Below are 15,398 nucleotides of genomic sequence, written 5' to 3' on the forward strand. Positions count from 1 at the left end.
TAATTTAACAAAGGGCGCCAAAGGCCAAATAAATAGGACAAAAAAGATATAACGAGATTTCATTTCTCATAATATAAATAAATAAACGCACACGTTAATATCAAACGTATTTAAGTATAGGTACTATTAAATTTGGATAAAATATAACATACCTAGTAATCCTACTGATCATTTACTCCTCCATTATTATTCACATTTTTACTCCCATAAATACTAACATAAAAAAGTGTTAATTTTGTACTTCTAGTAGTATATGTATTTTGTACTATATTTCTTGATTATTTTAAACTAGCATTCTTTGCCCACGTTTCAATTCCATTCTCAATTTAAATTTAACTTGTACTTCAAGAGGTAATTGAGTAATTCTTTACCATATTGTTAAGTGTTATAAAAATCTATAATCAGTATTCTAAATCCTTAGTAGTACCTTTTAACCTAACATTTGTAAGACATTCAATTTTATAAATATTAAGTAAATAATTAAAATTGTGTTAATATTATCCCTAAACCATTGGCAAATATTAAGAGCTTATTTGTAGTTCATCAAAAATAATTATTTGGTTCATATATCTTCATTTTATATTGACTTACCAATATAAACTTTACTTACGTATTAAATCAGGTACCGCCATCTTTGTTCCGTAATGCTCTTCTCATATCATTTTATAAGCCATACTATTTGAGGATTTTAGGATCACCTTTAACAGATCGACAAGTGACAAAAATCACACAAAATGATATTGGAAAGAGATATAGCAACATCAAATCATTCAATGTGTCAAATCATATCAAATTAAAAAAAAATAATATCAATCAACATCATAATATATAGAAAGCATATCACAATATTCATGTAATAATTAATCAATGTGAAATGCTGTAAAGGTCACACAGTTTAAATGCAATAATTTATCCAACATGAAACCACATACTAAAAAACGGGCAATACTTATGATAACACGTTTATGCACAGAAATGACACTTAAATGGCATCAAAAACATAAATCAAAATAAGACAACAGTCTAAATTAAATAAAAAAAAAAATATCTCTACGTCAATTGCATATGTGGAAAATAGTCATGATAACTTCATTTTTTAGGGTCACTTACCTCCGGGTCTGTGGAGAGAATATGTGATTATAAATAAAATGAACACAATATCAATTAACATACACTTTATATCTTAATATTAGTACAATGATGAGGGTAGTTCCCTGTGCAATGAACTCTCGAACCTTCTTAGAGTCGAACAATATTCATGAGGAATGTAAGACACATTACCGTCGATACACACCTAGATTTATCAAAGCTAAAAATTTTAATACATTCTAAAGATTTTATGTAACTACCGTCCGTTTTGAAATTTTTTAAGTGTTAGTAACCTATTGAGCTGTCAAGAGAGTCGAAACATCACCCCTAACTTATAATCTAAACAAATTAGTTCAAGAAATTGTCTGTTCATAACTCGTTCCGAAATTTACATATACAATCATAGAATTTGGTTACATACTTGGCGATTTTGGGGCACCACAGCTGTTTAATTTAAAATTCTGAATTACATAACATAAGATCCGCTATTGTGTGTGCATTATCTTCGGTCAGAACACATGTTGGGCATGACGTTACCGATATTCAATCAACGATCACATTTACATATTCAATTCAAGTATTCATAGAACAAACATGAGGCCCAACATGTCGCCGGATAAGTTGCGCAACGTGTCGATCAACAAAATTGCCAAACGTGCAACCGCGTACACAGGATAAGACGTGAGATTTGCGCGTACGATATCCAACAATATAGATCACAACAGGTGTGTAAGCTAAATCACTCATCAGTGCATTTACCTCGACTCCTCGCGGCGCGATGTATCTCTCATAATCATTTTCACTTTCTCTAAGCTCCGTCGGTTCACTGTTAACATCGTATTAGGCTGTGTGGCTATATTTTAAACCTGGACAAACTGACAATAATCAATATCGTAATAGTGCTAGCACACAATATGACATACATAATACACGATTGAGATAGTCCACACTGCCGTCAACAAAAGAAACAAGACAATAGTGATATAATCTCATTGACAATAGACCCGCAAAAAATACACGTGATATGTTATTTATTTATTGCGGGCGTTATATGGAAGTTAACGTTTTGGCTGTATTCCGAACGCTTACAATTAGATAAAACTACAATGGAGGTATCTTCATTCTGTAACGTTGTCTCGCGGCCGGTTTCTGCAATCAGACAGACAGACATGGCAAAAATCACAATATACTACACTTGGTGACGTTGTGGAGACGCCAACAGCAGCTCCGAGCTACACACATCTGCAACACTACACACACTCCGCCCTGGCACACTACTGCCGCTGGGGGGGCACATACTGTAGACTGTCATATGTATTACTATTAATAAATTTGCATTTCTTAATAAATCTTTTTGATAAAAAAAGTTCACTACCGTCTCGGGAGTGAGGTACTACTACAATGGGACCAAATGACAAAAATTTCGTATCAGAATATAAAAAATCAATAATACAGTCAAATTGAAACACAAGAGAGACCTCAAATGACATTGCAGTATGTGCGCCCCCAACAGTTTTTTCAATATGAAATAATGATAGCATTATTATAAATATATTACACAGTGCATTCAATATGGTTCAAATAATATAACATCAACATTTATATTCATGCATGCAATATAAAAGTAAATCAGTATCTAAAACTAAGTACACATTTCATCAACATTAAATTTCAAAGTAAATAGTATGTCAGCTGTAATAAAATATATTATCACACCATATTCATATAATATATTTATATCCATATTTAAAAATACTATATTAGAATATACAAATAAGTATGATAAATATATCAACATAAATTATAATAAAATAAAACATTAAAATGGCTATAAACTCATGTTTTTCGTTGATAAACACAAAATACCTTTAAAAATAAACGTATCAGATTATTAAATACATACTATATAAACAAAATGAAAAGCGGTACTAACCAGTGTGCAAAATAAGCATACATTCGGTAAATAAGACTAATTTGATAGGTAAAGGTTGTGATTTCAATGTATACAAAATTGCAAACACAATTTCTTGAATTAGGTTTCTACTCATCTTTAATGCATCATAATAGATGCACAATTTCCCTATTTGCATATGAAACTTTTCAAAAAACAGAAATAAAAAATTGGAATATGTTCATTATTTATTCACAATAAAAAAAATATATTAGCAAAAAACAAATCTTAACGAATTAAAATCAGAACGAAAAACCTTATAATAAATAGATAAATGTAATTTTGTTTCTATTTATATATTTTTTTAATGAGAAATTTCATCATCCGAATCACTTCTTAGTTCAACGGCAACAAACAATCAAATCAGATATATAAAAAAAATTATAACTTATCTAGTACAAATTTACTAGTAAAATAAAAAAAAAACATCTGACTATAACATCCGTCTCTTAAGAACCTCGTTAGCAAAGACTCAACCACACTTTAACCGCGTATCGTAGTATCAATCACAACCCGCACCCACCAACGCACAACGCACGCACCAACACAGCACACCCACCTCATTGGTGCGACGCGTCCTGCTGCGCGCCGCCGTACGGGTTGTACGCGTACGGGTACACGGGCGGGTACATCGGGTACTGCGGGTACTGGCCCATGCCGCCGGGGGACGCGCCCGCCGGCTGGCTGGGCGCCGGCGCGGGCGGCGCCTGCTGCTGCTGTTGCTGTTGCTGCTGTTGTTGTTGTTGCTGTTGCTGCGGAAGCGCCGAGTCACTTGTTAATTTGATTGCTTTAATTCAATAATTCAATAATTTGCAATATATTTCATTTGTCAACTTGATAACTTCCTTTTTGACAAGATATTTCTAAAGTCATACAGATGTAATATCATCTTTCCTTTTTCTATTTGTTAATGGAGGGTTACCGTGACGTATTTAAACAACACAAATTTAATTAGTAGTAAAAAGACAGAGTTGTGTAAATCACCTAGCACCATCACTTTCCTAGTCCATCCGAGCCCATTGTCACGTCAAGGGTTACCATGACAACGGGCTCGGATGAACGGATAAGCTTTATCAACATCTCGCTTGTGAATAATTTTTTTTAAACCTTAATCTGTACAACCTCTTCTGTGACATTATAGTTATTCCATACCAACTCATTCTACTATATTTATAGTGGGGAAATCTTGCCAGCACATGAATGCACATGCACAGAAACCCATGGCCCTGGATGAAGGAGCTATGATTGTGATAGATCATTTCTACTGACTACAACCATACTATGTTCCATTGATATGCTTTAGTGAACCATGGGTCCTCTCCCATCAACCTCAGCATAACCACAGTCCTACTTCACTTTGAAAACTCCATCGAACTTTTTTTTATGTCATCGTCGGCAATGGAGCTGGTGGATCGCGTGATTGTAAGCGCTACCACAGCCCATGAACATTGGGAGAGGCGTAAGATCGATTGTAGACCTTACACTTCTACAAATGGATTGACAACTATTTATTATTATTATTATTAACTGGAAAGGGTAAGTAAGGATATGAGCCTCCGGCTGCCTTCTTGCACCCATTGTATCACTGGACGAAGCCAGCTCGCTCACCTTGGCCTTGATCTGCGCCTCGATCGCCTCCGCCTCCTTCAGCTTGCCGATGCCGCGGTAGTACTCCGCCCACTGCGCGCTGTAGTCCGGCGCGCCCGAGCCGCCGGCGCCGCCCGCGCCGCCCGCCGGCCCCGCCGCGCCCGACGCGCCCGCCGCGGGGCTCGGGCTCGACGTGTTGCCCGTGTTGTTCGAACCTGCGATGGACCAACAAATCCAGTCAAGCGCGAGTCGGACTCAACATGCTGAGGAACTTTTTTTTGTTTTTAATTACCATCAGTCGCTAGACTATAAGAAGAACGAAGAACGCGGGGGAACATGTAAACTAAAAATGTACAAACAAGATAAACTACGACTGCAAAATATTGGCAATGGATGTGGGTTCGAATCCCGCCTTGTCAGCAAATTTTCTATTATTTATAGTTTTCACAAACATTTTATAAATTAGAAAATATTCCACACCAAACCTCATGTAATACTTACTTGAAAAGTTAACACAAACATTATACTAAATTAAACCACTATATCATAATACAATATACGTAAAAATACACGAAATAAGCAGCTCACCGATTTGCTGTTGTTTCGCCTGCTGCTCAATAGCCTCCGCTTCCTTCACGAGGCCGAGCGACCGATAGTAGTCTATCCACTGCTGCGAGTAGTCCGGCTGACCAGTGGACGGGTTGATTTGCACTTGCTGCTGCTGTACACAACACGATACAATATTAGCTGGGTTACTACTAATTACCAAGAAGAAAAACGACATGTCTTAAAATAATTCTAACCACAGCATTATTAAAATCGTTTCACCCAATTGAAAGAAAAACAAATGAATGAATTAATAATCTCCTCCGTTTCTTGAGTCGGTTGAAACAACACTTATGATTTTAAGTGATAATATTTAAGTGACGAAAATTAACAATGTTAATATATAAACTAGTTTCTTTAAGGTTCAAATAAAAAGAAATGAAAAATGAAACTATCTAAAAAAAATATTTGTGACACATCATATACAATAAAAAAAAATATAAATAATATAAAATTGCGGCTGTTCATATACCCACATAAAAAAAAAACAATTTAACAAAAAACCTACTGGTACTGGCCATATACAAATAAAAAACAAACAGCTCACCTGCGGTTGGTGCGGCTGTGGCTGCTGGTGCCAGTGCGGGTTGTAGCCCCACGCGGGCCCGCCGCCGCCGCCGCCGCCGTAGAACTCTCCGCCGGGCCCGCCGTTGCCGTTGTTGCCACCGTTGCCGTTGTTGCTGTCACCACCGCCGTCCGGTACGAAATTCACCGGCTGCGATGCGGACAGTTCGTATTTATTTATTCTTTTTCTTTGGAGCGAAACTCTGATTTTTTTTTATACCATATAGGATTAATAATTGAAAACTTATCGTGCTTGAATTGAAATATATCAAAGACTCCATTAATTACTATACAGTCGTGATCTACGTTAATCTATACAAAAAATTGCTCATTCATAAAGAATTTCAATGGTATAAAACTAATAATTAAACATGCAATATTGTGAAAAATCATTTTTAGCATAAGCATATAAATAGAGCCATCACTAACCATGCCAACTTTCTCCATGATGATCCGCTTGCAGTTCTCCACGGCGTCCGGGTGCCCCTTGATGAAGAACGTCCGGTTGACGCGGTCCTGGTTCTGGACGCGCCGGTCGAGCTCGCAGTGCGCGCCCGACTGCGCGTTTATTTGCTTTATCACTTCACCGCCTGTGAACGTAGTTTTTTTATTAATGTATAATGGGGTAAGAAATAAAACATTTGACTACACTACGGGATTTAAACAAAGTAAGGCTTGTCAATAATTTTTTTTTCTTTTATGAGGCATAAATAGTGCTCTACATTTGTATAAACCTGGATAACAACGACATATACACATTTATTTTTTTTGTGTTACCGTCGGCAATGGTGGCTGGCAGCTGGTGGGACGCCTAATGGTAAGCGCTACCACCGCCCATGAACATTTGGAGAGGCATAAGGTCCATTGCAGACCTTACGCCTCTACAAATGGATTGCCGACTTTTTGGGAAGGGATTAAGAAAGGATTGGGGATAGGAATAAAGGAAGGGACTGGGTAGGGTAAAGAAAAGGATATAGGCCTTCGGCTCCCACTCCCACTCACCGAACGAAACACAGCAGAATGCTATTTCACGCCGGTTTTCTGTGGGGGTGTGGTACTTCCCCGGTGCGAGCTGGCCCAATTCGTGCCGAAGTGTGCTCGACTACCACATACCAACACATACATGGAATATAAAAGTAAAGAAAACCTCTTCAATAGTATTTTCTAGATTTTACAACACGCCTTGTTATCCGTTAGGTTTTGTAATATCTATAGCCACAAACCTCTGCCGATGATGAGTCCACACTTCACATTGGAGACCGTGAAGGTGACCCTGACTTCTGGAGCATTGTCTTGCCACTGCTGATTGTCCCGTTCGTTGTTGCCCTGGTTCTTGTTAGCCGGCCTACCTCTGCCCGAGCGGATTGCCAACTGTATCACAATATATAACGTTATTTACTAGCTAGTTGACCTGACAGACACATGTCTTTGTGCAAACTGTCAAATGCATGAATATCATAAATTTTTTTAAACATGATGCAAAAAATTTTTTAAGCTTTCATAACATACTGTTATTGCTTTTGTTAGAAACACAAGCTATTATTAGAGACACAAGCTAATCGGTAATGCATGATTATGTGATCTTTTTTTTTATATGAAGATGAGTTAACCACTAACATATAGATTTTAATACAATTTTACAATTAAAGACAGATAATTTTTTAAAAAGTTACTTTTTAATTAGCATTAAAAAATATATATTATGTATTGGCTTGAAACTAAGTATGATATCAGAATGAATTTAATTATGTCATTTCCTTTCAACTAAGATAAAAAAATATAAGAACATTTTTGTTAATAAAAACAATTACTGATATAATCAAATTGATCTAGGGAAAAACTTCAGTATGTTTTAAATTACTATTTTAATGTAACTAAATAATTTATTTCTTTATAGAAAACATAAATAGCTCAACATAATTAAATATAAATATGATTCAAGCAAAATCAAAAAAAAAAAAGTAAATAAAAAATAAATACAAAAAAAAAAATTAAAATAAAAATACGAATATTAAATACATAGCATTAAATAAAATAAATAAAACATATAAATAACAAACATGCTATAAAAACCTATGTAGTACGTTGTAGCATTTATTTTTATTATCTTTATAACAAAAAAAAAAAAGAGTAGAACTTCAAAAATTTAAGAACTTAATTAATCTTAACTGAATCCATCTGGCAAAGCGATAAGCACGATATTAATAAGTACCTATGCAAGTTAACGTTATAATACATTATAGATTATTTGCTAAAGGGAACATGCTGTATATCATTCCAATACACTGCTATTGTATTCACGGCCAGCAAGGCCACCGATGTCGCTCGTCATTAATATTTCATCTACCCGCATTGAGAGTGAAAATAATTAAAAGAAACATGTAGTGGTCGTTGGCTTATGGTGCACGGAGAAACTTGAATAAGTTTATGTTTGCATCATTTATAAATTTTCATAAGTTATGTAATAAATATCAATAAATAAATTAAAAAAAAAAAATGATAATTAATATATATCGGAGTAAATTGTAATATTACCTATAAGTTTTGCAGAAAATTTTGTTTAGAAAATAATTCAAAATTTTACTCATAAACTTACATTGACACTGTTGATTAGGTCTTCAATCATTTGCCTCGCATGATCTACTTGATGGGGCAACCCTTGCAGGTAGCATCTGCAAACAAAGTACAAGTCTTAAAAAATATCAATTTCCATATTCCATTTTTCATCAATACACAAGTGTGTTTAAATGTTATTACTCATACATTGTTGAAAAATTTTCTTATTCTATAATTTCGTACATATTTTTCAGTGCATACGACTATATTTATTTGTAAATAATGCACTGGAAAGATTATAAAGTGCAGTAAAAATTGAACTAATGAATATCAAAGAACACCACAAATCCCTTTAAATTACTCAGTATTATATTACATTGATTACAAACCTCTTATCTCCGGGCCCTTCTTCCCTCTCCTGATGGAACTGAACCCTGCAGCCCGAGTCGTTTTGTATCTTCTTGATCATATCGCCGCCTCTGCCTATCACGACACCCACAGCTATCTTTGGTACCAGGACCTGAGTAACATGAAAAGTTAATTATAAAACTATACATTTGTTTACATGGAAAAAAAGATATCAAAGCTACTACTAAACAAACCAGAAAACGCTGTTACACCTTACTCTTATCATTTGGACACACAAAATTGCATGAGAATCGATCCAGCCATTTAGGACGAGTATGGTGACTAACATTGTCGTGAATTCTATATCTATAGTGAAGAGATACTGTTTCGTATTGTGTGGTAAATATTAAAAATTAATAGTTGCATATTTCCAAGATTTTGGTATTACCAATTTACAGGCGCATTTTTATTGTTTTATATTAGCATACAACATACATGTGTAATGAAATAAATAATCTAAACCTTTATACTCTTTACAAGTGTTCTTAAAAATTACATACATAAGGAAATCTATATATATAATCTAATAACCTACCTCGGTAGACGTCACACCATTGCCCTGATCTTGGTACCCATCGTCAAACCTCGGCCCTGGGCCGCCATCCTTATCTTGTAACAGCTCGTACACTAGCTGTTTGGCGTGTTCCACTTTTGCCGCGTCGCCGGAAATGCGCAGTGGCTTTTCCTATTCAAAATTTATTAAATTACATAACACTTAGAGATTATTTTTAATAAATATTGTTATTTATTTCTTCTTATATCTTCTTACAATTAAACAAATTTGAATATTTATATTACATTAAAATATAAACAATTTAATGAGTTTGAATTATTATTTTTCGTACTTTGTAATTACTTGAAGCTGTTTCGTGATGAAGAATTAGCATTTATAACTCTTTTAGGACAGCCTATAAAAGCTGACAAATTAACGAAATTAATTTGCTTTTCAAATTAAATCAAGTGTGATTAATACTTACATATTCAGTATTAGGTCCGTCTTGTATAACAACCATTTTTGCACCTGATTGCTCTTGCAGTTGCTTGATGGTTTTTCCATTTTTACCAATAATCAACCCGACTTTCGGTCCAGGTAACATGATTTCGTCCTGTTATTTTTAATGGATATGAAATAAAAAAAATAACGTATGCTAGGATAAAAAATTGTAATGTCACAAGGAATTTATGAAACATAATTTTCAAGAAGAAAAAATATATATACGTAATTTAATTAATCAATTCAAAATTTATGGAACTTTATGAGGTTGTAATAAAATTTTATTCATAGGGTTATATTCAAGGAGGTGGAATAAAATTGAATGATTATTATAGGTGAAACTTACAGTGACACCCAGTCCACCCCCACCGCCGCCACCACCCCCTCCACCCCTTGGCATCGGCGACATGCCCTGCTCCTGATGTTGCGGGGCATTCTCACGCCCACGGTGATTCACGATGTTGTTCACCAGTTCCCTGTTAAAATTAAATTTTGCTGAATTTCCTTGATAAATGATGACTAACAAAAATGGTTATACGGTTTGTAAAATATGATGTTATAGAGTTCAAAATCAAATGTATGTATGTACATGCTTACGAGACTCGATTTTATCTATTAACTTATCTTATTTTACGTTTTCTATTGTGTGCGTTAACAATGCAATGGCACTACTTAACTTGGTTAAACTTTTGTTACACAAGTATGCAAAAGAACATTATCAAATGCTGAGGACCTGATTTACCTATTCCCACTAATACAATATTATTTAGCGCACATGATACTTGCATAAAGTAAACAATACATGTGCATTATAGGAATGAGTTCGATATAACAAGCTATATACCTAAAGCCTGACAATATGCAATGATATAATGTGTACATGTGTGATTTGTAATCTCATCAAGTTGTTTTGATGCCTGAAAATGTTGATTGCAACAACAATCCAATTTGTTGTTCTATAAAATCAATATCTATTTCAATTCGCAACATGCAAGTTTTGTCATCTTCTATAAGTGATCAACACAAAATTGGAGTAATCTTCAAATCTTCATGAAATTCTTGTAACTATCATAAACAAATGAATTTTATAACATTTTATAAATTAGTTTAAAAACAAATATTATATTATAACATTAAAAACATTACAGCTACATAGGTCAGATGATCAAATGAAATATAATGTTACATTATTTTAGACATGATAAAAATAATTGCTTGTATTTAATGCATGTGACCACCGACCCTGTGGTTATTTTGTAAGAATGAAATGAGTTAACACAATGATTTATTGGTAAATTAAAATTCAGTATTACCAAATTTGTGTAACATTATTTGAAAATCTGTGCATTCATATAATAAAAAATAACTCTTAGCCGTCTTATTAACAAATTATTGTGCATTATATAAATGTAGTCTAAAAGGACACATGCTTATATAATTCTAATGATGTATTTTTAATAAAAAATTTCACTAGATTACAAATTCGTATTACCTACCTATGACCTATGTAAATAGCATCACACTAGTTTAAAAATGCTGTCAGTTTGCTTCTATTACTAAAAAAATAAAGCATAGAAAAGAAAGTCCAGTAATTACTTGGCCCTAGCGATAGCCTCGCGCGACCCAGTGAGGGTACAAAGTCTATCTGGTTGACCACCCGAATCCGGTGCCATTTGGATCTTGCAACCCGTCTCCGCCTGTAACCGCGTGATCTGCTCGCCGCCGCGACCGATTACTGCCATCAATAGTTTAATTGAGAAAAAAAATTAAACAATAAAAATTAAACAGAAAAAAGGTTTAGCGACTAAAGCAAGTCCACGTTTCCGTTTCCAATTGAAATCCACCACAATAAATTTATCCAAATCTTGTTAATCTTCTAAGCAAGTCTACGGTTACTCACTGAGTCCGACCATTTTATCAGGAACCCTGATATAGTCATTAATGGCTTGGTCGTTCATCATGTTGGGTGGGCCAGGTGGGGCTGGTGGGGAGCCAGTGTTGGCCGCGATCCTTGCTGCGGCCGCAGCCGCCGCCGCCGCCGCTGCTGCTGACGCACTGTACAATATTTCACATTGACAGTCTTGATATTTCATCTTGAGTAACGCCTTTACATTCGCACTTATGCTTTGTGTATTATTCTCAAATTAATATTGATCAACTCTTTATGTACTTGCTTATACAATTTTGATAATAGCAATCCGTGCTGTATAAACTTTTGAAGTACATGTTGAATTATAAATAAAAAACTTTGTTATTATTATGATAGAAAGAGTTATAAAAACTTAATTAAAAAAAAAATGAATGTAGGTAAATGAATCTGCATTTAAATAAATAAAATGTATGCTAGACCTGGAATAGTACACAAAATAAAAGTACAAAACAAGTTTGATTCACCAAAGTATAGAAAACATCATAATATTGTGGATTTAGAAGCAAACTGACAATGAGATTTATTTCCTAATAAATAACATATCCTGCCTATGTAAACAGATGCAGCCCTAGATGTAGAAAAACATTGATTAGAAAAAAATAACACCAAACCATTCACTTATTCTAAAAAAAGAAATAAGAATCCTGCATTGAATTTTAATGTAAAGAAAGTGGTATGTTTTACAATTCCATATACAAAATTAGTCTTTAAAAAAATTAAGTACTATTACATTTTTGGAGACCAAAAATAGGAAGTATCAACTAGGTATAAAAGTTTAAAATTTGAAATGCTATTTTTTACCTCATCTGTGGTGGAGAGTATGGTGGTTCAGCTGATGCCATTTTCTTAGAACTTGGTTCAGGTCCGTCTTCAAGAGATCTTTTACTTCCACCACCTTCAATTTTCGCGGCCACCTAAAATACGTTACAATAGACGAATTAGGATAATCTAGCCGCCAGATATAATATTTCCGAAAGTAGGTTAGACGAATAGCGGCAATAACTTATTTGACAGACGTGGGTACACTGCAGATATAAATTATAAATCCATCACGAAGTACCTGCTGATAAATCACACTTTATCGTAATTTGGCACGAAGGTAGAAAGGCTTTGTGCAGATTATAATGTCTTACCAATTTCGCACGTTGTAGAGCAGCCGCAAATCCCCCTGTTACACTGTTGTTTTGGAGCGTAGCCATAGAAGAATAATCACTCATGTTTGAATTAGAGTAAACATTCAACCACGCAATACGGCAGCCATTAAAAAGGATCAAAAGACCCAAAAAATTTCAATCCCCGTCGCGATTCGCAAACTCAGGAAAGAGACGCGTCCATGTACCATAAACTAAATAAATGTAAGTGACATAACTAAAGTATGTACAGTTCCAAAGAGTACCTTTCAAATCGTTATTCTAACCAATGAACACTGGGTATTAGGTGCGTCAAAACGATTTCAATTGGTAGAAATTTAATCGTGGTCTGAAGAAAACACGGAAGAGAGTAATAATTTTTTTTTAACATTCCTACAATTGTCTCATAAAGTTTCCTAACAATGTATTTCATAGAAAGAGAAAGAAAAAGAGGATTCCTTTTTATTAAAAGAGATTTTTATTTCATTATTCATATAATCTTGGTGGTATTAAACAATTTATAGTCTATGACCTTCTACGTTTCGTTTTCGTTAGATAGTGGTTTATTAAATAAAAACAAAAAAATAAAATGCTGCTATAATAACATTATTTTAAATTTAAACTTAAATAGTATATTACGCTCATCTTAATTGCATATCTAAGAGAAAGACATTAGAATTTAAAATTTTTGGTCCTGTATTTTATGTCAAACAAAATTAATTATGAGGAAAATTTAATTTTAGAGATGAAGTATAACACGAATAATAATAAAATACTATACACATTTAAATTTTCTCTCTGAAAATTGTTTTTATGAAGACAAAACTTCAAAAACATAAAACTGCATGTGCATTATTTTTGTGAAACAGAACGCAGATTTTTTTCTATGTTGTGGGTGCGTGCATTTGTATTGTCCGGTGTTTGAAGACGCTTGGAATTCGCTTTCAATTTCTTCGTAGGAAAAATGTCGGGTGATACCGATAAAGCAAAAATCAGTGATAATCAGGTATAGTTGTGTTATTTGATATTGTTATAATTTTCTTTATATTTGTGTGAATGTACTGAGGACTATTCAAGCTGTGAAGTGATGTTATTTCCGTGTTATATCACAAATGTTTGCCTGCGTCTCAACATGGCTGACAGAACGTTTGCTTCCCGCGAAACGCGGGAACTGCGCCACGGAGGGTTGTGAATTTAGTCAATTATGTCGATTAAAAACTACAAATGCAGTATTAATCAGTTATCGAAACTGATTCTAATGGGATAATTTTCAGTTTTTCGCTTATTTTACTACCCCCGCCCCTTTGCATTTGGCTGCAGGGTCTTTGTTAAATGTGCACGATATATATATGACATTGATAGGAAATCCGCATGACCTTGATATTTTATTTCTTGCGAAATTTCTATTCAAAGGCATCGTGATACGTTGTTATTACACTGGCGCGCGAGTTCGCGCCTTCTTATTTTCGTTCCATACGCGCCGACCAATGTAAATAAAAAGTAGGACAGTTCTTCAAGCCCTTTGCATTCGATCCCTATAGTTTTTCTAGTCACAATTTTGCGTCTCATCTATTGATGTGAAAATGATGCGCATTAAGCAATATTATGCTAACTATTGATGAATTTTGTGAAATGACCTTTACATTTGGATATTTATTTCGATTATGCATATAGTTGCTATGTACACAACTATATATATGTATGCTACATAGAGAACACGGTAGTATAGATTTGATCAATCTTGAACTATCAGTCTTGTCTCATTTGACATAAGGTTGAATATTGAATGGCGCGGATTTAACCAATGGATTTTACTAGACTTATACTGCCTAACTAACTGGATATTTCTGCACAAATATGAATTTCGAAACAGTGTTATGAATGTGTTATTTTGACTATTTTCTGCTTTACTAATAAAACATTATTGATACTGCTAACAATTTTACAATTAGTATAAAAACATCACCTTGAATGTTTCAATATATTTGCATAAAATAGTCATTGACAAAAAGACAACTTATTTGAGTAGAACATTTTAAGCTCTATAAAATTAAAATGTATGCCATGTTTTATGAAGAATACATCAGCCTGTATATAGAATATGATATAATTCTAATGTAAGATGCCGTCTCAAATATTTGATTACTTTTACTTCTCTAATGTCTATCTTATGCTATTTTAAGTTTTTTGTATTTATAAACAGTATAACATTTTTGTATAATAAAAACATAATTGGTGTTAAAGAATTCCTTCAGAAAACTTGTGTTTAAAGGAGTAATTTCACATAACTATAACATATAACATGAAAAGATTAATAAAATTCATAGATATTGTGGACAGTATGACTAATCACTAATGTAATTTTCACAATATTCATAACAGAATTAACAGAAGTATGTAATTACAATTATACAATGTTAACACATTTAATATTATACCCGATAACAAAATTAAGAAATACAGCAAAAGTATTTTCTCCTTAGTTAAAAAGATCATAAAATTTTAGAATATAAAATTGTCAATTGATGCTTGATAGACCCGAAATAAATATTTAGGATAGGACCTTGATATTAGCTTCATTAT

General features: G+C 33.8%; 1 protein-coding gene across 3 annotated transcripts; it reads right to left on the bottom strand.

Moving 5' to 3' along the window:
• Nucleotides 1-1,158: 1,158 nt before the first annotated feature.
• Nucleotides 1,159-13,030, bottom strand: LOC119836898 (far upstream element-binding protein 1). 3 transcript variants are annotated; one of them, XM_038362348.1, is made up of 16 exons: nt 12,819-13,030; nt 12,487-12,599; nt 11,656-11,810; nt 11,352-11,490; nt 10,102-10,231; nt 9,739-9,867; nt 9,297-9,446; nt 8,743-8,873; nt 8,394-8,469; nt 7,021-7,168; nt 6,227-6,387; nt 5,781-5,948; nt 5,216-5,345; nt 4,649-4,842; nt 3,600-3,792; nt 1,159-2,238 (listed from the first exon to the last, which is right to left on the bottom strand). In XM_038362348.1, exons 1-15 carry the CDS (start codon nt 12,900-12,902, stop codon nt 3,601-3,603), a joined length of 2,100 nt encoding a protein of 699 aa, XP_038218276.1. In that variant the 5' UTR covers nt 12,903-13,030; the 3' UTR covers nt 1,159-2,238; nt 3,600. The 3 variants fall into 3 exon arrangements, with proteins under 3 accessions (XP_038218276.1, XP_038218275.1, XP_038218277.1); XM_038362347.1 differs by having other exon boundaries at nt 5,216-5,348; XM_038362349.1 differs by lacking the exons at nt 11,352-11,490; nt 11,656-11,810 and having other exon boundaries at nt 5,216-5,348.
• Between the last annotated feature and the right edge of the window lie 2,368 nt (nt 13,031-15,398).

Source organism: Zerene cesonia, chromosome 26, assembly GCF_012273895.1.
Source record: "Zerene cesonia ecotype Mississippi chromosome 26, Zerene_cesonia_1.1, whole genome shotgun sequence".
NCBI classification, from domain to species: domain Eukaryota; kingdom Metazoa; phylum Arthropoda; class Insecta; order Lepidoptera; family Pieridae; genus Zerene; species Zerene cesonia.

What these genes read in the sequence shown, in the direction of transcription:
- LOC119836898 (XM_038362347.1), bottom strand. Translation starts at nt 12,902, where the DNA reads ATGAGTGATTATTCTTCTATGGCTACGCTCCAAAACAACAGTGTAACA. An exon ending in CTCTACAACGTGCGAAATTG is followed by an intron (nt 12,600 to 12,818) that starts GTAAGACATTAT and finishes AACGTATTTTAG; the next exon opens with GTGGCCGCGAAAATTGAAGG. An exon ending in TGATAAAATGGTCGGACTCA is followed by an intron (nt 11,491 to 11,655) that starts GTGAGTAACCGT and finishes TATTGATGGCAG; the next exon opens with TAATCGGTCGCGGCGGCGAG.